The 27,344-nt window shown below is 44.7% G+C and overlaps 1 protein-coding gene across 22 annotated transcripts in view; it reads left to right on the forward strand.

Moving 5' to 3' along the window:
• Eif4g3 (eukaryotic translation initiation factor 4 gamma 3) overlaps window positions 1-27,344 on the forward strand; it is a 212,377-nt gene that overhangs the window by 141,723 nt on the left and 43,310 nt on the right. For all 22 annotated transcript variants that reach the window (XM_029540030.1, XM_029540031.1, XM_021199480.2 and 19 more), the window contains 6 exons: window positions 10,383-10,471; window positions 15,952-16,198; window positions 17,763-17,896; window positions 19,045-19,164; window positions 24,072-24,242; window positions 27,030-27,227. In XM_029540030.1, coding sequence (XP_029395890.1) covers window positions 10,383-10,471; window positions 15,952-16,198; window positions 17,763-17,896; window positions 19,045-19,164; window positions 24,072-24,242; window positions 27,030-27,227 — 959 coding nt within the window. The remainder of the gene's footprint in view (window positions 1-10,382; window positions 10,472-15,951; window positions 16,199-17,762; window positions 17,897-19,044; window positions 19,165-24,071; window positions 24,243-27,029; window positions 27,228-27,344) is intronic.

The raw sequence follows: 27,344 nt of genomic DNA on the forward strand, positions 1-27,344 counted from the left end.
TGTGTGTGTGTGTGTGTGTGTGTGTGTGTGTGTGTGTGTGTGTGTGTGTAGGTGTGTAGGTGTGTAGGCAGGGATCTCTATGTAGTCTTGATTATCCTGGAACTTCTGCAGGCCTCTAGCTCACAAACCCACCTTCCTTTGCCTCCAGAGTGCTGACATTAAAGACATGCCTAGCCCCCTCACTTTCTGATATTTTTAGTCAATTTAGTAAATACATTCTTGAACACCTGCAAGAATAGAAGTACAAGAAGTCTTGTGTAAGATAGAATGTAAGCTTACCTTTTGGGAAGCTAAATGGGCAATGTTTAGTAAAATGAATACATGTAAGGGTTGAGGTGTGTTTAACTTTGTTGGAGTGTTCAGAGGCCAGAAGAGGTTACCAAATCCCAGAGCTAGAGTTGCGGGCAGTTGTGGGATTCCTGGCCCGGTATGTAGGTGCTCTGTTCTGCAGGTTTATGAGGGCAGGCATTTTTAACCTCCTGGGCCATAGCTTGAGCCCCAGGAGGAGTGTCCTTAACAAATACAGTGAAAGAGACATACCTTCCCAGCTAGCCTGTGCAGTGTACAGATGGATAAATGTGCCTGTCTGCTTTGATGACCCATAGGACTCGGGATGGGCATTGGTTACAATTGTTTTTCTAGTTGACATTTGTGTCTTGGCACTCATTACTTGGTGCACAGACTTTTTCTTTTCATAAAAAGGAATGCTGGGTACATGTGCATATCATAAAGCATTGAATGTCTTTATCGAATGATGTTAGCATGCATGAGTGCAGTGTTCTACCAGCACGCCAAGTCACTGAATATCAGAACAGACAACTACACACATTTCAGTAAATGTTCTCAGCTGTCTCCTTGTGGGATATCAGCAGTCGACTGCCCAGGTCCTGGGCATATTTATTACCTCAGGTTTTCCCTCTTGGGGCCTGAGAAATGGCTCAGCAGTTTTAAGAGTGCTTGCTGCTGCTTTTTCAGAAGATCCGAGTTTGGATCCCAAACAAGAAAGAAGCCCGGTATCCCACAAATGCCCGTAACTCCAGCTCCAGGGGACCAAACCATCTCTTCTGTTCTCTGCAGGCACCTGCACACATGGGGCACACACGGGGCACACACAGTATGCACAGAAATAAAAAGCTTCCTTACTGTTCATCCATCCCAGCCTGCTGTTTTACAGGCATCCGGACCTCACCACCGTTCTCGTACCTTCTCACCACAGTTCCTTGCCAGCCAGGCTCACATCTCCCTCAGTTCTCCTGCTTCCCCTACTTAAAAAGACCCTTTTATTTTTTTAAAAATGCATGGTGTTTTGCGGGCGTATGCACATATGTGTGTGTGTATATTGGATTCCCTGGACTTGGAGTTACAGAAAACTTCCATGTGGGAACTCAGGTCCTCTAGAAGAGTAGTAACCAGGGCTCTTAACAACTGAGAACTGAGCCATGCTCCCACCACCACCACCACCAAAAGGCCTTTTTGAGTACATGGTGTCTAGTTTCCTATCCATCCAAAGATACTTAATTTTACCACATATACAAGGGCACTTTGCCACACAAAGGTTTGAGTCGTAGGGGTAAATGTCCTATGAGCATTTTGGGCCAGGATTTATTGTGCATAGCACACTGTAAAGGTGATATTAAGATGGAAATTTAAACCACTAATTGAATATATTGTTAAAGTATCTTCATTCTGTTGGCCTCAGCATCTACCTTCAGAAACTATTAAAAGAAAAGTACATTAAACTCAAAGGATGGGGGAAATTAAGATAAAATTAGAAGTAAAATATAAACAGGGAGCAATAACTGAAGGTTGTTACTGCAAGTCCCAACAGCGATCCCTCGGAAGCCATCGCTCTGACAACCCTGTGACCAGTACCGGTAAAGCAAGAAGCGAAGACTCGGTGTGCTTACTTGGCTGCTCTTGGGAGAGCAGAAGTCCCGCCTTTCAGCCAAGTCCGGTAGCTTCTCTCTGTCTTTCCCAGTCATCCATCATTCGTGCATCAACGTCATCAGCCTGGTTCTCTGGCCTGATTCTCGAGGCTCATTCATGGCTTCACTATGTGGTTGATTTGGTTTGTGGTTTTGGGGGCTTGTTTGGTTTGGTTTGGTTTGGTTTGGTTTTGGTAAGGTCTTACCTTGTAACCCTGGCTGTCGTGAAATTTGCTGTGTTGACCAGGCCAGCCTGGAACTTACAGCCAGCCATCTGCCTCTGCCCCTCATGTACTGGAATCAAAGGCCCACACTGTCGCCCCACAGGCTCCGTTGTTGTTCTCTTCTCTCAGCTTTTCCTTCCTTCCTAGAGAAATTGACATCTTTTCTTTTCTAGATTCCTATGGGAAATTCTATAGTGAAAAAAACTGAAAAGTCAAGGGTGAGTCCACAGCCAAAAGAAACCCAGTCGAGGCCTTGGGGAATGTGAGGACACTGGTATAGGGCCAACTGAAGGGCAGGGGGCTGAGAAGAGACGTCATGTGAACACAAACCCTGGAGGGAGAGGAGGGGGCAGCCCGGGTGTCTAGGGTGGGAACTCCCAAAGAATTCCATTGCTGGAACATTCTACTCTGTTTATGTATAAGCCTGTGACAATGCCCTTGGTCACACCTCAGCAGTGGTAAAGCACGCAACATAGTTTTGTGTCACTTGAGTCCTGAGCGCTGGACTCTGTACACATTGTCTTCAAACTTGAGGATTCGTCACAGAGTATCCAGTGATTGGACAGGAAGAGAAGGAGCCTCTTGTAATTCATACTTTCTCCGCTGGCAGCCATACTCTCTTAATTCTCATTATCAGATTGTGGCCAAAAAGTAAAATCTCTTCATAATCTAAAAAAATTTCCAGAAATACAGAAAAGCAGCAAAAACAATTTTATCATTGAACAAACGTAAGTGCTGGGCCGAGTACCATAGGCAGCCTGGACTCGAGAGGGCCAAGTTGCCGAGAACTGCGGCCCTACCTTCCACTCCAATCCATGAGCTGAAAGGCGAGGACAGGCTGGGTGTCCTCTGAGCCCCCTGCTTGCTTCTGTGGAAAGAGTGAATAAACAATCAGTGTGAAGTTGTTTCTCCTTATTCCATCGTGCCATTAGCAGTTGGCTGGAATTGCCGTCAGTGGTACCAGCAGTAGCAGCAGTTGGCTTTTTGCAACAAGCCTTTTCTGTGTAGTCCACCATGGCTTTGAATTCACTGGGTCCACACTGGTATTAAACATAAAATTCTACTACCTCAGGTTCCATGTGCCATACCCCTAAACTATCTTTCTTCTTTCTTCAGCCATCTTGTCATGTACCAACCTAGTTCATTTGAACTTATGGAAGGTTCAGCAGCTGTCAGTTGCTTTTATTCAAATGAAAAGTAGGATCTGGATCTTTATGACAGGCAGGTAGTTACTAGAGCCAGGTTCCTGAATGAAGAGTCCCATTGTGACAAGAGAGATGATGGAGCTATGGAGGCAGCTTCTGGCCCCGAGTCGCAGGGTTGATAGAAATACACATCCCAGGGATAGAGATGTAGCGTGGGTTCTCTAGGGAAATGCAGAAGTGTAATTGCCTGTAACCGGGTCAGCTGAAGTGGAGAATGTTGAGGTTCCTAGGACCTGCCACAAGCAGTGGCTTGGATAAACCCTGCTGGACTTGTGGATGTGAAATTTCAAACCTGTTAGATTTTATATTACTTTGAACTTCCATAGGCTTCAAACATTTTATTCCTTTTACATTTTACTTATTTTGTGTGAGTGTGCAACGCTGTGTGTGTGGCTGTCAGGGTATAGCTTATGAGAGAATGTGTTCTTCCAACTTGTGGGACCTAAGAATTGAACTCTGGTGTAAATGTAATTTTTTTTTTAAGATTTATTTTATTTATATGAGTACACTGTAACTGTCTTCAGACACGCCAGAAGAAGGCGTCAGATCTCATTACAGATGGTTGTGAGCCACCATGTGGTTGCTGGGCATTGAACTCAGGACCGCTGAAAGAGCAGTCGGTGCGCTTAGGTGCTGAGCCATCTCTCCAGCCCTGTAAACATAAACGTAATTCTTATTAGCCTGATATAATTGTCCTCGCTGAGGCTTACTGCCTCCGTCTGCTAACCTAGGCCTGGTCTTGGGAGCTTCTAGCCTCTGTACAGTCTTGTCCAGCTCTAGCGTTCCAGCCTCGGAGACTCCCTGCTGATAAGCTCACCCTTTCTAATTCTTTCTGATCTCTGTTGACTGCTCTGTTGACAGCTCTTGTGGCTCAAACGCCTCTGCAAGCTGACTGGTTCCATCTGGCTTCTCTCAGCCTCTGACTGAGTTGCTCTGCTTGACCTCATACTAACTTTGGCAATGTGTTCTAATCGTCTGGCTCCTTCTCGTTTTCTGGTTTGGTCTGTCTTCACCCTGTCTCTGTACAGCTGCCCTGACAAATCTGCCTCCTTCCTCCTCTTTGCACCGCCCGCCCCTCAGACAGCTTCCCTTTCTTCTCTCCTGAGAGTTGGGCAGATCCTGTTCTGTCAAATCTTTCTCTGATTCATCACTTTGTCTGCTGCTCAATTAGACATGGGTGCTTCTTTCTACAAAGTAACTTTCCCTTCATTGTTTGGGTATGTACTAAGGGCATGTCTGTATTCCAGCCAGAGGGATTAAAGGTGTGTGCTAAGGGTTGAGCCACACCACAACTAATAGTGCTTTTCAGTAACTAACACAACCTCACAGTGTGATCAGTGTTGCAACATTATAATTAATATATTTATTATATGTAAATACACTGTAGCTGTCTTCAGATATCCCCAGAAGAGGGCACCAGATCTCATAATGGATGGTTGTGAGCCACCATGTGGTTGCTGGGATTTGAACTCAGGACCTTTGGAAAGGGCAGTCAGTGTTCTTAACCACTGAGCCATTTCTCCAGCCCTGGTCATCTGCTTCTTAAATGGTCTTAATTGAATGGCTCGATTTTCTTAGATTTGTCCCAGTAGCATTTTTTATGGGTTTTCAGTATTTATTTTAAGTTTAAATTATGTTTTTAAGTTTTTAATTTTAAAAGTTTCAGTTATGTCTGTCATAGAGAAAAGTTATTTCCCCACCAATAGAATGTTAATATGAACTTTACAGTTTAACAACATTTAGTGGAGTGAATATGTAGGAATTTCAGTAGTTTGGTTTGCACAAGGGGGCTGGAGAGATGGCTCAGCAGTTAAGAGCACTGACTACTCTTTCAGAGGTCCTGAGTTCAATTCCCAGCTACCACACGGTGGCTCACAACCATCTGTAATCAGATCTGATGCCCTCTTCTGGTGTGTCTGAAGAGCATGACAGTATACTCACATACATAAAATAAATAAATCTTTAAATAAAAAGAGTTTGCACAAAAAGACTAGTACAGTAATGATTTAGATTCTTGTTTAAAATTCAGGTAAAAATAACCAGACTATAACACAAACATGAAATATATAGGTAGCTCTTATTTTAAATATTAAAATGAAAATTGGCCAAAATGTCTGTGATATTTCAGGCTAAGAGGGCTTCCAGCTGTCTGTTCCAGCACAGCTGGCTACCATAGCATGAGCTGCTCCAGTCCACGCTCTGCCCCCTTGAGCTGTTTGCCTCCCAGCTTTTGTCAGACAGTTTGAGAAGTTCGTACTGTGAAATGAAGTTGGTGGTGGGATTTCTTCCTGATTGGTTCTGATGCATTTGGAAGTGGAATTTGGACAAGTTTAGAAACACTTCAGAATGCTCCATGCAGCGCTTAGACAGGGCTGTTTCCATGTTAGCAGAGAAAACCAGAGCATGGCCATTCTAGCTTTGGTGAAGGCTGACCATCTAGCTTTCATAAGAAGGTAAACTGGAGAAATGTGTTGCTTCAAAATGGTTTTTACAGGCCGGACGTGGTGGCACACGCCTTTAATCCCAGCACTCTGGAGGCAGAGGCAGGCGAATTTCTGAGTTCGAGGCCAGCCTGGTCTACAAAGTGAGTTCCAGAACAGCCAGAGCTATACAGGAAAACACTCTCTCGAAAAACCAAAAAAAAAAAAAAAAAAAAAAATGGTTTTTACAGTTTCCACAGGCCCCAAGATATAGGCCTTATTCCAAGGTTCAGTCTGTTAGAGGAAGTTTTCAGGCGGCTTAGCTGACTAAAGTGAGAACTGGGAGCTAAAGCCATGCCGAATACCTGAGCTTAGAGAGTGAGAGCCAGAGATTGGATGGATCCTCACAGCAAAACCAGAGCCCTGCCTTCTCTGGACTTGAAATGGAGCGGCAGGCGGGTTTCTGAAAGCTCAGGGCCAACCTGATCTACACAAACAACTAGAGCTACATAGTGAAAGCCTGTTTTGGGGGTGGAGAGGAAGGAAGCTGACCAAGAAGCCAAATCCTTTCTACTGAGACAATGGGAAGGTGTCACGGGCCAAGCAACGGTTTGCCTGACTCACCTGACGCAATTCAAGACAGTTGTTCGTGTACTTGATGTACCCCGTGGCTCTGATGCCTTACGTGGTGTTTCCCACACACCATGCCAGTGTCTGCTTCAGGTGCTGGGCACAGCTACAGGAAGGATGGAGCTTGCTTTTGCTCTGGGGGAATTCCCAGCTAAGCGTCTGTGTTCAGTCTCAAAATAGACTTTGAGTTTGACTCTGCACAACACTGGAGCTGCCTTGGTGATGCACGGATGGGCTTTCCATGTGTGATGCCCATGCACTGGGAGATGTATCTGTGTAACCCTGACAGGTAGTGGGCCTGAGGTGCCGGGTATCCTGAGCTTGCTTTGCCTGAGAAGTACCTAGAAGGGTGGGGAAGCATGCTGCAGGCTTTTCCTGTGAGGATGTACAAGCGAGAATTACCTATCCCTGACAACGTTTGCCTTGTGTGCACCTGCCAGTAAGCAGGAGCCATGACGGAACAGAGAGGAAGGAAGAGGCAGCCAGTACAGGCATGTGCCCTGTGCCCCTGTGCCCCTGTGCCCCTGTGCTGTGTGAGAGGAGTTTCTTGCTCTCCCTGACCTCTGCCATAAAGCCCAGACCCAGCACCTACACGGTGGCTAACAGTCTTTTTTTGGGGGGGGAGAGGGGGTTGGAGACAGGGTTTCTCTATGTAGTCCTGGCTGTCCTGGAACTCACTCTGTAGACCAGCCTGGCCTGGAACTCAGAAATCCACCTGCCTATGCCTCCCGAGTGCTGGGATTAAAGACGTGTGCTACCTCGCCCGGCTCTTTCTTTTTTTCTTTCTTTCTTTTTTTAACTTGAATTTCGTGGGATCGGGTTCCCTCTTTAGGCCTCTGCAGAAACTAGACACACACAGAGTACTCACAGACATACATGCAGGCAAAACACTCATACATAAAAATGGAAATAGATTTTAAAAAGAAAAAGGAAAAAAAAACTAAACACGAACCAAAATAACTCTCTCCTCCTTCAAATCATTTTGCTCTGGTATTTGGTCATGTCAGGTGAACTGCCTGACGTGATTGGAGAACTGAAAGCCACAGGTCAGCTACTTGAAGCCAGGATTCCTCTAAAGAAAAGACTTGACCTCACCTGCCAGCTCCCTGGGATGGGATTGTGCCAGGCTTTTGTTTACTCTTGGCTGGATCTATGTGAGAGCCACCATTGTACAGTTTTTCTTACTGTGTTAGCTGCCTCCTCAGACTTCTGGGAAAGTCATTAATAACGAACGGGGGGGGGGGGCAGGCATGGTGGAGGACAGGTAGACCCAGGTTACCCTCAGCTGTTCAGGGCTAGCTCAGCTACATCAGACTTTGTCTCAAGGTAATAACAGTAATAGTGAAGTGTGGGTCTAATAACATTCAAGAAATTATGGGTTTTTGTTGTTACCCAGCCCTTGTTTCCAAACCCAGTGGTCATCTCCTAGGTTTTATGAAGATAGTTAAGGGAGGGATGTTTTGCTTTTTGAGGTAATATCTACTATATAGGGTTGATGGTCTAGAAATCACTATGAAGTCAGGCTGTCCTCACACCAAGATCTGCCGTCAGAGTGCCGGTACTAGAAGCATACCCCACAACACTGGGCCAAGACAGTTATTGCTGCAACAGTAGCAGCTTGGCTCTGGTCAAGCCAAGATGAGAAGTAAACTAAAGTCACCGCTGTGCACTCACAAGCCTGTTCTCTGTGGCTTCCGTAGGTAACAGGAAGCTGAGTGTACTGTACTGCTTTGACCCATTCAGTGTGACACAACATTATAGAGTCTGAAGTCTATGTCGGGATGTGAGTTAAATGTGGGAAAGCGCTGGACTTAATGCAGCCTCTGACTTATATTCAAAGCCTCCAGAGGAGACAGAGCCTTCTGAAAGCCCATTGATTACTTTCTTGATTCCATGGCGTTTTCTGTATGCATGTCAATGAATTACTTCACGAAAGAGCTCCGGAGAGGAGAAAGTGGGTTTCCTTTGACCACATCACAGTTTGCAGAAGTATAGAATGATGATGTGCGGGTTGCTTGTGTTTGCTGTTTTTTGTTATTGATTATGTACACTTGTAGAAGTGTCTCTCATAGGCAGCAGCTGGGGATCTCCCTGCTCCTAGACTAGGAGAGCCAGTTTTCCCTTGCCTACTAAGTGTCACACCGAAGAGGACTAGCAGAGCCACAGCCTGCAATGGTGTTTAACTGTAGAGCCACCTTCACCCCAGTTCAGTGTCCTGTCCTCAGTCTGTGTCTCCCTCTGTCTCTCCTTGATCTTCTTTTCCTTCCTAGCTAATTGCTTCTCACCTCTGTTTTGTCCCCATCCCAGCTCATGCAAAAAGTACTCCACCCATCAGTCATGGTAGAAGTGGGCCAGTCCTGAGGTGTATAGTGTTGGTGGCATTTCTGTGATCGTGAATTAATTTTTGAGAGCTTTGAATGTCCCTTCCTTTTCCTTGTCCCCTAAAGAGTTTGTATGCTGACAGTCTTCTGCTCTGGTCTTGCATATTCTTGTTATGTTTTTGTTAAGTGGCCTTTCTTGATTCTCCCGCCCATCTTCCAGACACTTCGGTCCTATCTGATGGCCCACAGGCTGCCTTCTGTAATGTCCCTCTAACGTTTGCTGCTTACCCTATGACAGTTAAATTGTAGATATATCATAGATTTCATATCCATGTATTGACTAATTCTGGGAGATCTGTAAATTGGATGAATATTTTTTTGGTTTTTTTGAGACTCGGTTTCTCTGTGTAGCCCTGGCTGTCCTGGAACTGACTCTATAGGCTTGCCTTGAACTCAGAAATCTGCCTGCCTCTGCCTCCCGAGTGCTGGGATTAAAGGTGTGTGACACCACCATCTGGCTGAATGAAAACTTTTAAATCTTTTTTGGCAGAGTTCCTGGCTTTAGTCCTCTGCATCACCACCACCACCACCACCAAAAAGAAGGCCTTTTTAAACTCAATCTTCCATTTAGAATTTAGATCCAATGAAATCTATGGAAAAATTAACATTTGTCAGTTTTTCCCCAGTATCATGGACTCCTTGGCCACTGGTGTTGATGTTATAATGAAGGTGGGCATTGGTTATAACTGCCTGCCCTAGGAAACCTTACAGAGGGCTTCTGGAGCCCGATCCTGAACAAAATCTTGTCTTTACTAATCTCATGCTTAAACTTCATAGTTGGCCTCAGCAAGGGATTAAGAAGTGTCCCTGGGGACTGCAGAGATGGCTCAGTGGTCAAGAGCATTGAGTGTTCAATTCCCAGCAAGCACATGGCAGCTCACAACCATCTGTAATGGGATCTGATGCACTCACATACATAAAATAAGTAAATAAATCTTTAAAAAAAAAAAACATTTTAGGAAGTGTCCCTGGTTAGATGACAACAGTTGCCTGGTAGGCACCGACCCAGGCTTAAACTTGTCTCCCATGCCAGTCTGTGCTGTCCTGGTCTGATGTGCTGGGAACTCCAGTGTTTCCAACCTCAGTTTCCAGATTGGAAATGCATGTGCAGATGATTCAGGAACTCTCGACTCTGAATTTGGGGACGGAGAATGGTGACATAAGCCTTTAGTCCCAGCGGTTGGGAGGCAGAGGCAGATGGATCACTCTGAATTCAAGACCAACCTACTCTATATACAGTTCCAGGCCAGTCAGTGCTTTGTATTAAGATCTGACTTCAAAAATCAGCTGCCAAACAAAACTTTAGATTCTGAATGTTTAGCTGAGGGATGCTGTGTGTCTCTTCTGAATCCAATGCCAGGTTCTTTGTGCCATACTGGAGTATCCAGGCTGTCGCGCACATGTGAGTTTGTGGCTAGCACACTTCTCTTATTGGCGGTCACTGGACTGCTGAGTGAAAGTGTCCCCATGACTTCCGTTTGACTCCTGGCTGCAGGTGAATTTCTGTGCTGCTGGGCTATAACGCAAAGATGTTTTAGATTTATTAACCCCCAGCAGGAGTGCAGAGGTAAGTAAAAGGACCGGTCTTGTATTTCAGTGCAAACAGCTACCCCTGCGCCAAAGACGTGGAAGAAAACAAAAGAGCAGACCCGAACCCCAGATGAAGTGTTAGACACAGAGGCAGAGGTGAGTGACAGTCTCTCCTGAGACACCTTTCTTAAGATAACATTTTCCATTCCAATCTTGGTCTGTCAAGCACAGACTATGTCTACGGGTTTTGTTTGTTTGATGTTTTATTTTCCTGAATAATTGTTGCCCCTCTTTCCAAATACCTCTTCTAGATCGTCAGTGTGTGTAGTTAATTCTACCTAGTTGAAAGTGTATGTGTGTAGGGGGCTTATTTTTGGTTTTATTTGTTGTGTGTGATATTTCTATATTGCTATGGACTTATGTATCCAGGTACATGCATGTGAATTGGGTGTGTATAAACTGGAGATCGATGTTGTGTGTCTTCCTTTGTCATTGTCAACTATAATTTTGAGACCAATTTTGCTAACCCTGGAGATTAGCTAGTAGGTTGGTTTGTGACGCTACGGGTATGCCTGGCTCCTTCTTGAGTTCTGGGGACCCAAAGTCAAGTAGTCCTTTACACCTTGCACGTAGTCATGCACTTTACCACCAGGCTACACTCAGTCCCTTAGCTCCCACTTTCTTACATGGTCCTGAAAGTACAATAATGATCACATTAAAGTAGAGATATTATTTGGGGCATGCTGTACTTTTTCTAATGGGTAAAGGAAAAGGGTTGCTTACAACTCGTGCCTGAACGGGGAAGAGAAATTCTCAGCCTTTGAGAATTTCTCAATTCTCCATTGAGGCAGTTTTTATATATTTGTGTTTGTGTGCCTGCACTTATGCCTTGCCTCATGTGACAAAAAAAAAAAAAAAAAAAAAAAAATCTCGTGGGGTCAGTTCTTCCCTTGTACCTTCATGTGGGTTCTGGAGGTCCAGCTCACCCCATCAGCTTTCAAGGTAAAATTGACCTAGTGAGTCACCTTGTTGACTACGGCAGATTTTAAATCAGTTTCTGATGTGCTCTTTCGAACTAATAAAAACTTGCATGTTGTTCACTCATCTAACAGTATCTTTTGTTGCTTCCTCTGTCACATCATTTTCCTTCCATGATACTCTGTTGATGTCACAGTAGTTGCCTAGCAACCACTAAAGAGGTGTGTGAGTGACTTCATTGTGCTTCTGAGGGAGAGGATTTAGCACTAAGTTTGAGAGGTGCAAGTAGTTGGTGCCTACCTTGAAGCTTGACAAGAAAATGATGTTCCTACAGAGAATAAGATACTTCCTAGAGGCAGGGGAGTCGCATACAGTCCGGGTATGGCTCGCGCTTCACAAGTAGATCCCTGTTGAGACTGAATGGATGGAGCACCCACCATTCCTGTGCCTTTCCTTAGTGTGGAGGTCTCCAGACCTGTTCATTTCAGGTTGGGATAGTATATTCTTGAAATCTGTTGTTCCTCCCACAACTCCCCAGGCCGGGCACAGCAACTGGTCTGTCAGTGGGCAAAGAGTGGCTGTGTCCCAGTAACCTTACTGGTGGCCACTGACATTTGAATTTGCATATACAAAGACACATACCATCCTGGTGTGGTGGCGCATGCCTTTAATCCCAGCACTTGGGAGGCAGAGGCAGGTGAATTTCTGAGTTCGAGGCCAGCCTGGTCTACAGAGTGAGTTCCANGTGAATTTCTGAGTTCGAGGCCAGCCTGGTCTACAGAGTGAGTTCCAGGACAGCCAGGGCTACACAGAGCAACCCTGCCTCGAAAAACCAAAAAAAAAATTAAAAAAAAAAAAAAAAGACACATACCTTTATTTATTTATTTTGGTTTTTCAATTATTGCAAGGGTAAAAATTACCCTTAACTTGTCCAATTTATGAAAACAGTTGGTAAAGCAGAACTAGGCTGTGGGCCAGAATTTGCTGTAACCCTGTTGTAGCGTCGTGAGGCTGTGAGAGCTGCCAGATTCCATGTACAGCAATCACTGCCCTCCATACCACACGTTGTATAAAACGCTCACGTAGCAAGGCCAGGAAGGTGGCCACATGAGTCAGGGGATGGCTGCTCCTCACAGCACCTACACAAGTCCCCTAGCATCATCCACAGTGGGTGCTTCATAGCCACCTAGAACTTCAATCCTAGGGGATCTGGCGACTTCTGGCCTCCGTGGGTACTGCACTAATGTGAAAATGTGTGCATGAGCGCTCACACACACATGATATATTTTTACAATACTTAAAATATTTTCTCTTTTTTATGTAGTCTTCATTCAGAATTCTTAGTTCTGTGCCTTCCCTGCAGTAATGCCCATTAGCACAGTTTATTGAATACTAGATACTTTTGCCTTAATTTCCACTATGGTCTCACTCTTAACTTTATTTTCTCAGCCTTTAAAAATAATGTAATTTGAACACACGGTTGGTCAAGTGTGCCTTTAATCCCAACACTCAGGAGGCAGAGGCTGGTGGATCTCTGAGTTTGAGCCATTGTAGTCTACAGAGGTACTTCCAGGACAGCCAGAGCTATACATAGAATTCCTGTCTTGAAAAACCATGATAGATAGATAGATAGATAGATAGATAGATAGATAGATAGATAGATAATGTTCAGTCCTTTTTGTCAGTCACCGGATACCCACTTTTAATTCTGACTTTACTGTGATTGGTAGGCAGTATTAATAATAGTATCATAAATAATATTAGTGACAGTGTTATAATGGTATTCTCTTTTAAGGTTTTTTTTTTATGATTTAGTTATGTGCATTGGTGTTTTGCCTACATGTGTGTCTGTGTAAGGCTGCTAGAACCCGGAGAGCTGAAGTTACAGACACTTGTGAGCTGCCATGAGGGTGCTGGGAATTGAATCTGGTCCTCTGGAAGAGCAGCCCTTCTTCCCTCCACCCCACCCTCCACCCTCCCGGGTTTCTTTTATAGCCCTGGCTATCACTCTGTAGACCAGGCTGGCCTCGAACTCATAGAGATCTGTCTGCCTGCCTCTGCCTCCCAAGTGCTGGGATTAAGAGGATGCACCGTCTCTGCCCGGCCTATAATGCTGTTATTTTGTCTGGTTTATTTTTTCTCTCTCCCTTTCTTAGAAAAGGCTTCATTTTGTAGCCCTGGCTGTCCTGGAATTCTCTCTGTAGACCATACTGGCTTTGAACGCACAGTGATGCGATGCAGCCCTGCTGCATCAGATTTGGGAATGAACGGTTAAGTTAGTGATGTTCATAGACATCATGAACTCCATTTTGCTTGTTGAGTTTTTATTGGGTTGAGTCTTGTGGCATTCTGTGTCTCTCCTCAGTGATTCTGTGTGGCTGCATTGTGGCTACATTCCCCACAGGTGACCTCGGGCTTCCAAGTGTCACCTCTCTTTCTCTCCCTTTTGTTTGCCTGCTGCTGCTTTTAGGAAACGGCTTTTACCCACACATTTTGCAAGGTCTGAAGGGAGGATTTTAAGAACTGTGATGTGCTTAGCTCTTTAGTGTTGTAAGGGCTTTGGCTCTTCTGGGTGTCCTAAGGTACCATGGTCCTGCCTGCTGAAATCTGTGAAGTCAAGAACTCTCCTCAACCATCCGTTCTGAATAGAAAAGCGCACCTCCAGTCCTTGTCACTTTACTCAGAGCATCCTGGATGCTGGGTCCAGGACACCAGGCCAGCCTCTCAGTGGCTTTACCCAGTCATCTTTTTCCAAAAGTTGAAAGTGGCCTACTTTTCTTTAATATATATGCATGTATTAATATATTTATATTTCTAGGCTTTTTTCTTGGAATTTGATGTCAGCATTTGAAGGTTCCCCCCCCCCTTTTTTTTTTTTAAATTTGAGACAATGTCTCCTGTATCCTAGGCTAGTCCTCAAGTGGCTATACATGCTTTATCTACTACTGATTTTAGAAAATGTGCTATGTAGCCTAGAATGGCCTTGAATTTCGTGTGTGTGTGTGTGTGTGTGTGTGTGTGTGTGTGTGTATTTTGTATACACATGAGGATAGTTCAGTAGGATTTGGTTCTTTTCCCCTTCAGTGTGTGTGTGTGTGTGTGTGTGTGTGTGTGTGTGTGTGTGTGTGTGTTTTGTATACACACATGAGGATAGTTCAGTAGGATTTGGTTCTTTCCCCTTCTACCTTGTCATCTGGAGATCCAATCAGGTTTTGCAGTAAATACCTTTGCTCATGGAAACACCCTACCTGTCTGCTGGGTCAGCTTTTACTTTGTTGTATTGGCCCTAGGGCTTGTATAGAAGCAGATTTCCTGTGACCAGTCTGTCTAGCCCAGACTTGAACTTCTAACCCTTCTGCTCCATCCTCCCTGGGGCTGAAATTCTTGGCCTGAGTCATTTCTTCCTCTTATCTGGTGCTTGGGATTAAACCCAAAGCTTAGTCATAGCATGCTTTGAACTTGAATTCTTCCACCTGTTTGCTCTATAACGTTTACTTTGTTTTTCTTTTTTGATAGCTTGTGTATATGTGTTTGTGTGTATGCATGCACACACATGCACTAGGATCATATAGGTTTAGGTCTTTGGATTATGTGTATCTACTTTGTAAGACTTTAAAAATTGTGTCTTGTTATCTGATATATTGTAGGAACACATTGTGTAGGAACACATTTTTATATGTTAAAGAAGACATGTTTGAGATTACAAAATTGTGTTATAAATCAAGTAAGGTAAAGTGTCCTATGTGTAGGACAAACTTTGGCACAAGACTGTGTAGCATAGTGTTCTGTTATAGTAATGCACTCTCACCTGCTCCGCATTAAAATGGTCAAGTGCCATTGATGTCCCATGGGTGCTGGTTGGGTCTTCAGAGTGTCCCCTTCACCAGACACACTTTCTTCACAGAGAACTCAGATGCACACCCAAGCCTTTGATGTCCCACATTGCTAGGAGGTGATTCCATGTCTCTTGACCTCTAAGATAGGCTCCCCCAATAGACAGTGCTGTGAGGAGCTTTCTGCAAGTGATTTATGTGTGTTCCTCATACATGGTCATGTGTTCAGACAAGTTAATAGCTTAATGCAAAGAGGAACTGCAGCCTCCTTGTAAAGTAGAATGTGATTATCATCATAAGATGTTTAATTCTTTAATTCCCCAAAAATCTGTTTCAAAGCTGGAGGCCTGAAGGCCTCTGTTGTCTAGCACCTCTTGCTTGCTAACCAGCTGTGTGGCAAGGTCATGATGGCTCGGAGTTCTGAGCAGGACTACACACTCACTCCTTGGCCATCTTCTTTCAAGAACTAGCCGTTCTTCACTGCGTGTGAATCATAGCTAGAGATAGATGGATCCATGAATTTCAGCCTGGTCTACACAGTTGAGTTCTAGGGCAGCCAGGACTACACAAAGAAACCCTGGAAGATAGGGCAGTATTCATGCTAACCTTGGCTACATTGAGACTCCATTTTACAGGTGAGTGCATTTCAGTAGCTGTCTGAACCCCGTGTCACATGGTAGGCGGGGAGATGATTTAAAACTTGTTCTCGTGTCATGTGCTGAGTGCAGGCGCTGTCATCTTGAGTGGCATGCTTTCCTATGTATATTGCATACAGTATACAATATTTATGTTATAATGTGAGGTCCATCTTTCTTTGCACTCTAGCCTAAAGCTGAAGAAGAGCTTGCAGTTGACAGTGTCCTTGAGCCTGAGCAAGAGAAGATGAGCCAAGGGTTTCCGTTTGAGAGAGACCCCTCTGCCCTGAAGAAAGTAAAAGCTGAGGACGGAAATGGAGAAGAGGCTGAGCCTGTGCGCAATGGCGCTGAGAGTGCTTCTGAGGGGGAAGGAGGAGATGGTAACTCAGGCTCTACTGACAGCTCTGCTGATGGGGTCACATTCCCATTTAAAGCAGGTAAGCAAGCTGTCCCTGACTTCCTGTGTCCCTTCTCTGTTTCCCGTGTAGTCTTAACGAAATTCTTCACAGAGAAATCCTGATGGCAGGATCTTCCCATAAGGTAAGGACTACAGGACACATAGGTTGACCCAAGGTGGACTTACTAATAAACCTTCACTGCCCCAGCACAGCAGCCAATAGGAATCTGCAGAGCAGGTTGTTAGAATTCAGAAACATGGGGGTTTGCAACCCCATAGGAAGAACAACAATATCAACCGACCAGAGCCACCACCACTCCCCCTTTGGAGATGTGGCTCTCTAGCTTATTCTGTGGCTGAAAACCACTGGCCTTGGAGATTAACACATGCTGTATAGCAGACAGCTTGCCAAGAGCCCTATTGCAGACCAGGCTAGTTAATTCCTTGTAAACTAGAGAGGAAAGAGAGTCACACAGAACCCACCCATTGGATGAAGCAGAAAATGGCGACATCACTACAAGTGGATGGATGCATGAATATGTAGATGTATTGAATGGCTCAGAGCCCACCAAACCAAACCAAGCCATCATCTGTATTGCTTTTCTCTAGCCTTTTATAGGTAAAAGTTCTTAGAAAATTACCTCATGGATAAAATGTTACACAAAGTGGGAGTTCTGAAAGGATGTTGACATTGAGTTCAGAGCAGTGTTTCACTCTATATGCTTGTTATAAGTTCAGAGCAACATTTACACATGGCCTTGTCTTACCATAGTACACACCTGTGGCTTCACCTTTGGACCTCATACTCTTCCCTTAACACAAACTTCATGCTTTTCCTTGAACACAGAGTTATCCCAGGGGCTGGAGAAATGGCTCAGCAGTTAAGAGCACTGACTACTCTTCTGAAGGTCCTGAGTTCAAATCCCAACAATCACATGGTGGCTCACAACCACCCATAATGAGATCAATGCCCTCTTTTGGTGTGACTGAGAACAGCTACAGTGTACTTACTTATAATAAATAAATAAATCTTAAAAAATAAATAAATAAAACCAAAGTTATCCCAAGGCTATTCTCCTTTTATTAGAATATGAGTGCTCATTTTATTTCTTAATATACAGCCTTTACTTACTGTTATGAGCAGTGGGCAAGTCTGTGCTTGATTATACCTTTGTTATGTCTTTTTAGCAAAATAGCTAAAACCAAGATTATTTGGGTCAAATCGAGAATTCTATAAAATTATTAATTCATCTAAACAGAATTAGTTGATGAAAGTTCCTCTTTTTGTTGATCTGCAGGAAATCTGCTCAGTAGGGTGGCTAATGCCCAGGGATTGTTATATTAATTTAGTAATGACAAGAAAGGCATATCAGATACAAGAAGCAATCCTGAGATGAAGTGTCTTTGGGACCTTGCCTCATAGAGCTTACCCATTGCAGACAATGCAAAAACAATGGTCCACCTCCGGGAAGGCCACCTGCTAGCCTTAGCCTGTCCTAGATGGCTCCTGACGCTTTGAGTTTGCTTCTTTATTTCCTTGAAGAGGTAAAGTATATATTGAGGCAGGTTTGGGCAAATGCTTTCTGCTCATGCTATTCTTTTAGAGTCCTGGAAGCCTGCAGATACAGAAGGCAAGAAGCAGTATGACCGGGAGTTCCTATTGGACATCCAGTTTATGCCCGCCTGTATCCAAAAACCAGAAGGCCTGCCTCCCATCAGCGATGTGGTTCTTGACAAGGTAAGCCATGTTATCTGAGTGTTGAGTACAGACAGGTGTGGTGCAGGCAGCTCTTGGGAGCTGTCAGATCACAGGCATTAAAATATGTAATGCTTGAGAACTGGCTGGTCCCAGAATATTGTCTTTTTCATATTATTGGAAGTTCGTTCTTTTAGATCTTAATTCATTATGTATGAGTGTTTTGCTTGCGTGTATGCATACAGTGCCCAAGGAGGTCAGAAGTGGGTATCACATCTCCTGGAACTGGAGTTGAAGATAGTTGAGCCATCATGTTGATGCCAGGCACTGAAATCTCTGGTGCCCTCCAAGAATAAGTTAACCTTCCTGCCCAGCCTGCTCTCTAGCCCTGGGTGATGGTTTTGAAAATATATTAGTGTATGTGTTTCTTGGGGCTCTCTTCTCACAAAGTAAGCTTGCTGTGTGTTGGAGGAAGCAAGGCTGCGTTCACAGAGCATCCCTGGCTTTGAACATAGGGAGTTAGAGCAGCAGCCAAGAGGGTTGGGAACCAGAGCAGGAGGTGTTAGATGATGAGACTTACATAGTAGGCCATATAATTCAGATATTGTTTATCTCAAAGCTTTCCCAGTAGTTATTCAAGTCCCAATAGTGATTATTAAAGTCCCCAGTCCTTTGCATTGACTTAAAACCTTCTCTTTTGAGATTTTAATGTTTATGTATTACTTTATGTGTATGGATCTTTGCCAGCATGTATGTCTGTGTATCACATATGAGCCTAGTATCCATAGAGGCAGGAAGAGGCTGTCAGATCCCCTAGGACTGGAGTCACATATATGTTGAGTTACCGTGTAGGTGATGGGGCCTGAAGTCCTCTGCAAGAGCAGCAAGTGCCCTTGACCACTGAGCCCCCTCTGTCCCCAGCATCCTTCCTCTTTACAGTTGGTGTGTATGGTGCACAGTAAAAGTTAGTGCAGTATGGGCTTGTTTATTATGTACTGCATAGGGGAATGGGCTTAAAGTACTTACCCCATAGGCCTAATCACTCCTGGATGGCAGCCACTCACATCCCAGCAGCTCGGGGGCTAGTTTCCTGAGTGAGAATCCGTGCTTACCTCGTCAGCTCACAGCATCAGTGGCACTGAATGTACTGGCACACGTGTGCGTCAAGCTTTCTGTGCTTCTTCATGCAGATCAACCAGCCCAGATTGTCAATGCGGACCCTGGATCCTCGCATTTTGCCTCGAGGACCTGACTTCACCCCAGCCTTTGCAGATTTTCCAAGGCAGACGCCTGGTGGAAGAGGTGTGCCTGTAAGTGCCAGTTCCCTACCACAACCCAGTCAGTTAGGAAGCTGTGGTAGATACTGTGTCTAAGCACAGGGAGCGGCTTCTCTGTGCTGAGTCCTATGGATCAAGAAGTAGAAGAGGCAAAGACCCATATGAGTGTTAAAGCAAAGGAATGAGCGTCTGCACTGTTTGACTGCAGTGGCCTGGTCTGCTCTTTGTGTCTCTGTTGAAGTTGACCAGCACATTCTTCTGCTATAGAACCAGCCTTGGGTAGGGTTCTGGGATGCCATGGTATCCTAGAGATCCCAGTGGCTCTCAGCTCATCCTCTCTTTGTTTCTACAGATTTACAAAGTGCAGAGCGGGCATGGATTGCCAATTCTGGAACTGAGCCCAGCCCCGGGCTGCCCTCCATTGGCAGTGTCTCTCTCACCCCTGACTTGCTTACCTCTAGGGAAGCTATGAAGCTATGTCTGGGGTGATGTCATCTTTGGTTTGCTCTTACTTACTTGAAGTCAAAATATAGGCAAATGGCGTCTCCAGAAGTGTAGTGTTAGTCACTTACTTGTGGGTTGTCATACACACAGAGTGGCATCACCACTCACCAGTGGGTCTGCACTGGGCACCTGCCACACTGTGCCAGACTGCAGACTCTGTCCACTCCCTCCTCTGTAGATCAGAGGGAGCGTGGGAACCATTATTCTCTACATGGCATGTCTGCGCTCTATGAATTGCCCAATGGAGCTCCTAAATCACCCGTGGAAAGTAGAGTGAGGGCTCTCCATGCGGTGCGTCTTCTTAGTTTTTGTTTGGTTTGGTTTGGTTTTTTGAGACAGGGTTTCTCTGTGTAGCCCTGGCTGTCCTGGAACTCACTTTGTAGACCAGGCTGGCCTCGAACTCAGAAATCCACCTGCCTCTGCCTCCCAAGTGCTGGGATTAAAGGCATGCGCCACCACTGCTCAGCTGTCTTCTTAGTTTTTGCTACCAGCTCGTTGTTCGTTGTTATCCAATAGTTGATGTAAAGCAAGGCATATGAGTTGAGAACAAACTGTATCTCTTAGAAAATAGTGAAAAGAGACATGAAATTTTAGAGTGACTTTTTGGGAAAGTGGAGGGGTGGCTTAGTTAGCAAAGAGCTCCCCACAAAGCCAGAACTAGTACTATAAAGTACTATAATTTTTTAAAGGATAGTTTTAAAGTTACCATTTATAATACCAGTGCAGACTAAAGCTCTCCCTTCAATGTAAGAGTTTATTCTAGAACTGGAGAGATGGCTTGGAGGAAAGAGCACTGGCTACTCTTCTAGAGATCTTGAGTTCAGTTCCCAGCAACCACATGGTGGCTCACAACCATCTGTAATGAGATCTGATGCCCTCTTCTGGCATATATGTTTGATAAATATATCAAATTTGTAAAGTTTCTTTTAGAGCTAACTGTGAGTGAGCAAGCAAGGCCCAAGAACTCAGATTTGGGTTTCTTCAAATGCTCCACTCTAACTTGGTTGCAGTTCCATGACATTTTTTAGTAAAAGAACAAAAGAATATCACTTTTTAAATACACCGATGGAGATTTTAGGTAAGGGGTTATAGGCAGACAGGGGAATCTTGGCTTCTGGCCTCACAGGCAATCTGATAATATTCTAGTCCCTGGATTAGTAGAAGATAGGGATCATTTGCATGCCCCAAAAGAATTCCCTAATGATCACAAAGATGTTGTGTCAAGCACAGAGGTGGCCAATGAATGGCTTGGTAATGGTGCTAAAGATAGCCCAGGATAGGTTGGCTTTAACCTGAGACCTTCAGCTTCCCCTCTTCACAGAAGCTCAATCAGTTTGCCTTTTATAAACATGGGGTGTCTTTTTCCTCTGGGAACTTAAAGTGGGTGAGGAGATGTGTACCAGTTGGTCTCGCTTGCAGGTTACAATCTCGAGACTTACTCATTGATGTTTGCAGTAGTTTTTGTAAATGACTATCAAATATGTATTGTGTGATTCTTCTTCATATGAGGTATATAGATGTATGGTGCACATGTGCACAAGGTACATGCCTGTGGGCAGACCAAGGACCATGTCAAGTGTCCCCCTCCATCACAGAAGACCTTGATTTTTGAGACAGGGTCTCCTGTGGATCGTGGGTGGGGCTTGCTGTTTCAGCTACCCAGGCTGGCAACAGGCTTTCAGGATGGTGTGTCTGCCCCCACCGCCACCACTTAGGTTACAGATGTTCTCTGTCACTCTGTGTCACCTGCCTTTTACACGTGTTCTGGGGATGCAGTGTCTGCATGTTAACACCTGTTCTGTCTTGCTGGGCCTTTATTCAGTGACCTTCCATCATTTTATATCAGTTCCTGTTTCCCAAAGGCATTTGTTCTGGTGAGTTTTATATCCAAGTGTGGGTTAAGTTGTTTACTTGTTATTTCCAACCCTGGAAAGGGTCCTTATCCACACAAGCTGCCTGAGGAATGTGAGTTGGATCACAACATCCAGACAGCGTTTGGCTAACTGGATAGCTTACCAGAGTTCTTTGGGCTAGACCCTGTGTAGGAGATTCATGTGTAAGTAAGTGCCCTCAGTCTGCTGCAGCAACTGTCCCTGAAGTTTCTATCTTTAGTGCCTCTCGGTTAAACCATGTCTCATTCCTTATCTGGCCTGCTTTTGTTTTTGTTTTGTTTTAATGTTTGCTGAAACAGATGAGATCCTGGCATGTTTTGTGTCCTTTCTTGGTCCATTTGACAGCATTAACGAGAATTTGAACTTTCATCCTGATGTCTGCTTGGCACTGCCATTTCAACTCCTTGACTCATGTTTGGTGTAAGGGATGCCTTGGAACATTGAGGTGGAAATGCTTTTAAGCTTACCAACCTAGGTTAGGTCTGTATCTCACCTGGACACTGTTTTTATGGTACTTTAGTCCATATTTTTTCCCCAGAGTTCTCTATGTATTTAAAAGTGCAACACTGTTACTAAATGAGATACTGTTGTGGTTTGCATCTTATGAAGACTTTTTCTGTAGTGTTAACAGTCCTCTTAAAAATAATCCAAATATTACAGCATTTGAATCAGAAGAAAATCCAGATTATCGTTGTATAACAAGGCTGAGAAATCCAAGCACTGTATCTATCCTGTGATTAATCTTGAGCAGTAATGCTGGGCGTGGAGGCTGTCTAGTTCAGGAGAACCTAAACTGCAGGAAAGCCTGCCTGTGTCCCAAAATAAGGGCACATGCCTTGAATTCCAGCGGAGACAGGTGGATTTCTGTGAGTACAAGGCCAGCCAGGGCTACATAGTGAGATTGTTTCAGAGAGGGACAAAAGGAAGTAAAGTTCAAAAACCAATAAAGGAAACTGACTAAAAAACATTTAAGGTGGCAGGTGTTAGTTCTACATACAAAATACAGCTTTAAGTTTTTATTTATATAAGACTTTAAAAAACATGCGTATGTGTGGATTTGTGCATGTTGTATGTGTGCAGTAACTGTAGAGACCAGAAGAGAACATTGGACCTCAAGGACCTGGCGGTCCTGACATTTGTGAGCTGCCTGCCATGGGTGCTGGGAGCTCCAGCCCTAGGCAAAAACAGTGGGTGCTATTTAAAGACCTATTCATTTGTTGTGTGTAGATGAGAACTCGATCTGTATACATCTGTATATATACCTGTATATACAGGGCATCAGGTCCCAGGCTCGATGGCTGTGAGCCACCATGTGGTCCCTGAGAATTGAACTCAGGACCTTTGGAAGAGGAAGCAGTGCCCTTAGCTGCTGTTCTCTCTCTCCAACCCGTCAAGCTTCTGCACATATGTGTGCCAGGGTGGCATCAGGTCTCTTGGTATTGGGGTTGCAAGCAGTAGTCGAGCTGCCTAACGAGGGTGCCCAGAACCAAACTTGGCTTCTCTGAAAAACCAACCCCACCCCCTTTTTAAAGGCAGAGCTCCATGGAGCCCAGTTTCCTGGAACCTGCCATGTAGACCAGGCTGGCCTTGAACTCTGGGATCCACCTGCTTTCCTGACCTCGTGCTGAGATTACAAGTGTATACCATCATGTCTGACTACCAACAAACATTCCTAACTTCTGAGCCATGTCACCAGCCCTGCACAATTTGTCTTGATTTAACAATATTTAATTTGATGACCATTGTGTCATTGATGCATATTTGTATTACTACATGTATCATGGTAGGAGGGGAAGAGAGAAATACAGACTTTTTTCCAGACAAGAGTTAGTTCCCTTTGCATTGATGAAGTCTGGAATCACAATGCTCTGCCTTAAGAGTGGGTGTCTATTACAGAGAATTTAATAATAAAGTTGTATTGAAATTTTACCTGGAAAGTTCATGAATATAGCTTTTGTTTCAATGTCTTATTGGGTTAGAATTTATTAATAGTTTGTTGATTTTTTTTTTTTTTTTTTTTTTTTTTGGACACAGGGTTTCACCCTTAGCTCAGGCTGTCCTAGAAGTCAGTGAAGCCCAGGCCGACATTTCTATCTCCTGTTCCACGTGCTGGGCTGACAGTCGTGTTGGGGCAGTAGCACAGCTAGAACAGATCGTTGTTTCTTTCCTTTCCTTTGACAGATAGCAGTTGTATCTGGGGACGTCTCCTGGGAATGACTGTGGAACAGGAAATAACTTGCCTTGGTGCACCCATCGAGGCCTGTGGGGCGTAGCTTCTGTTGAGCACAGGCTTCCTGGGTTGGAATGGTAGTTTATCAGACACCATTTTTTGATCCTTGCGGACCTTTTAGAGGTAAAGCTGTTGTAAAGATGGTATTCTGAGGCATTCTCTCCCTCCTGACTCCAGGAGGGTTATTTCTAACGTGGACACCTGGTTCCTGGTCTTTCCATCTAGAAATGTTTGCTATGAACATGAAGCTGGAACAGCCCCCCAGAAGCAGGCTGCTGTGAATTCTCTGAATGCATGTTATGTTCTTGTCCTAGCTGCTGAATGTTGGATCTCGGAGGTCTCAACCTGGCCAGAGAAGGGAGCCCAGAAAGATAATCACTGTCTCCGTAAAAGAAGATGTGCACTTGAGAAAGGCGGAGAATGCCTGGAAGCCCAGCCAGAAGCGGGACAGCCAGGCCGACGACCCCGAAAGCATTAAAACCCAGGTGAGGAGCGCGGTGCCTGTGTCCTGGGCAGAAGTGTGCTACTAGTCTGGGCCTTCCCATGCAGGCTCTTCCGAATTGTCAGTGTGTGGAAAGGTGTTCATTGTTTTATTTGAAACAGGGCCCTGGCTAGCCTGGAATTCTATGTATACTAGGCTGGCTTCAATTCACAGAGATCCGCCTGCCTCATTAAAAGTGTTGGCCACCATACCTGGCTTTTTGTCAGGTTGTTTTTTTTTAAGATTTATTTTTTTTTTATACATAAGTACACTGTAGCTGTCTTCAGACCCTCCAGAAGAGGGCGTCAGATCTCATTACGGATGATTGTGAGCCACCATGTGGTTGCTGGGATTTGAACTCAGGACCTTCGGAAGAGGAGTCAGTGCTCTTACCTGCTGAGCTATCTCACCAGCCTTTTTTTTTTTTTTTTTTTTATGATAGCATTGTTCTGTGAGCCTCATCACTGAGGCCTACATAATAAGAAATAATCAATTCTGTGTTGGCGGCCTGAAAATGTCATTCCAGTAAGAGCTGTGTAGACCACCTTGTAGAACTCGGTCTTGTGGGGCTGGAGAGATGGCTCAGCGGTTAAGAGCACTGACTGCTCTTCCAGACGTCCTGAGTTCAATTCCCAGCAACCACATGGTGGCTCACAATCATCTGTAATGGGATCTGATGCCCTCTTCTGGTGTGTCTGAAGACAGCGACAGTGAACTCATGCACAAAATAAATAAATAAATCTTTTAAAAAAAAGAAAAAAAGAACTCAGTCTTGTACCCTAGGGTTAAAGGTGCCACTCTCATTATTCTTCTTCTGCAGAGCCATGATATTTTGTTTCCATTATGTTGGTGATGAGTCTGTGACCTGAGGATCAAGCTTTCTGCCTGCTTCTGTCTCTACATCTTGTGCTGCCAGAGGCTAGAAAGGGAGGGGCAGGCATCAGATCCTCTGGAACTGGAGAACTGAGCCGGTTGTGAGCTGCCATGTGGATGCTGGAAATGAACCCTTTGGGGTGTTCAGTTTTGGTTTTGTCTTTATATCTGTTGTATGAGATTAACTCCTTGAGGTTTTTGTTTGTTTGCTTGCTTGCTTTTTTAACTAAAAGATAAGATGGAAAGCTTACACAGATTAGAATTTGAATTAAACTGTAGATGACAAAAGTGACATTCCACTGAGCCTCCCAGCAGGTGAGGCTTACCCGCCACCCTCTGCTCTTTTCTTCCTGCAGGGTTCAGTTGTTCTTAGAAAGCTCCTGTGGATAGCTTGTTAGGTGTTTGACTAAGTACTAGGCGGGTTAGTGCTGTTACCAATGGTCCATTATTTCTGGTTATCCGTTGCTGATGTAGAAATAGAGCTGCATCCTACAGATGCTTCCTCAGGGACTGCAGTACCTACTTAGATTTGTAATCTCTGCTGAGAATTTGCCAGTTCCCAGGCAACTGGAAGCAAGACACTGTCTCAAAAACAGGGAGGGATGGAGGGACGGAGGAAGGGTGGGTGAAGGGTAGGTGGGTATAAACTGTCTGACCACCTTTGCAGCTTGTTGTTCCACCTGAGGTCACTGGCTGACTGACTAGGAGCTCTTTTTATAGACTCCTTGCAGCTGGGTTTTATGTGCAGACAGCTGTTGTCCTTTGTGGACCGGGCTGCTCTCTCCCTTCCCGAGCGTCTTTGTCTTTCTTCTTCCACTGAGGACGTGGTAAATTAACATCGACATGTGGGGGATTGCTGCACTGTTTCTTTCTCTTTTTCTTTTGTGGAATTATTTATTTTATGTACATGAGTACACTAGCTGTCTTCAGAGGCACCAGAAGAGGGCATCAGATCCCATTGCAGATGGTTGTGAGCCACCGTGTGGTTGCTGGGCATTGAACAGTCAGTGCTCTCCAGCCTTTTCCACTGTTTTACATTCTTCTTGCTAGCTCTAATTCAACTCTTTGGGACAGGGCTTCTCCTAGAACTCCTTCTACAGACCAGGCTGGCCTTGCACTCAGAGATTGCCTGCCTCTGAGTGCTGGGATTAAAGTCCTACACCACTGCCCCTTCCTCCTGGCTCTGTCCAGCTCTAAGCTGCTTATTCAAGACAAGCAAAGAATTAGTTTTAGTTTTAGTGACTCCCCACTAGTCACATGGTAGGACTCCAGTGCCAGTGGTTTCCAGTACCTAGGTTCTGGCCTGATGATTCAAGGTCAGCCTAGGATATATACGATGCTTTCTTTTTTGTTTTGTTTTGTTTTTGTTTTTTTCAAGACAGGGTTTCTCTGTGGAGCCCTGGCTGTCCTGGAACTCACTTTGTAGACCATGCTGGCCTCGAACTCAGAAATCCGCCTGCCTCTGCCTCCCGAGTGCTGGGATTAAAGGTGTGTGCCACCACCACCTGGCTATGCGATGTTCTCTTAATTTTTTTTTGAATCAAAATCTTTTTATTTAGCCCTAATTAGGAACAAATTTTTAAAAATGATAGTCATTCAAAGGTTGCCTCAACCCTTTTAAAGCTTTAAATGCACTGTTGTCTGAGAAATGCCCTGGGAAGAAGCAGGGGCTATTTCACAGTTGAACCTGTATAGGATACCAGGAGCCTCCCACCTACTCCCCCCCAAGTTCTGGTTCCATAGGAGCAAAGTGGAAGAAGAAAGGAAACTGTATTCAGTTTTCCTGACTGACCGTTAAGTGACTGAAGTCGTTCCTCCCCTCTAAAATGTTCCATAGTGAAGAGCAGTGTGGGAGTTCTCCTTAGATGTTAAGTGGATGGGTTTAAGACTGGCTAATGCTGTTTATTTTAACCCTTAGGAACTTTTCAGAAAAGTTCGAAGTATCTTGAATAAACTGACACCACAGATGTTCAACCAGCTGATGAAGCAAGTGTCGGCACTTACGGTGGACACGGAGGAGCGGCTAAAGGGGGTCATCGACCTGGTCTTTGAGAAGGCTATCGATGAGCCCAGCTTCTCTGTGGCGTACGCAAACATGTGTCGGTGCCTAGTAACGGTAAGAAGAAAGGAAGCAGTAAAGCGAGAGTCGCCAAGAGGTATACTCCCCCTCAGTGTGGTCTCCCCAGTGAGAGTCGCCAGGAGGTATACTGTCCTCAGTGTAGTCTCCCCAGCG

The sequence above is a fragment of the Mus pahari genome, chromosome 6, assembly GCF_900095145.1.
Source record: "Mus pahari chromosome 6, PAHARI_EIJ_v1.1, whole genome shotgun sequence".
Lineage (NCBI taxonomy): Eukaryota > Metazoa > Chordata > Mammalia > Rodentia > Muridae > Mus > Mus pahari.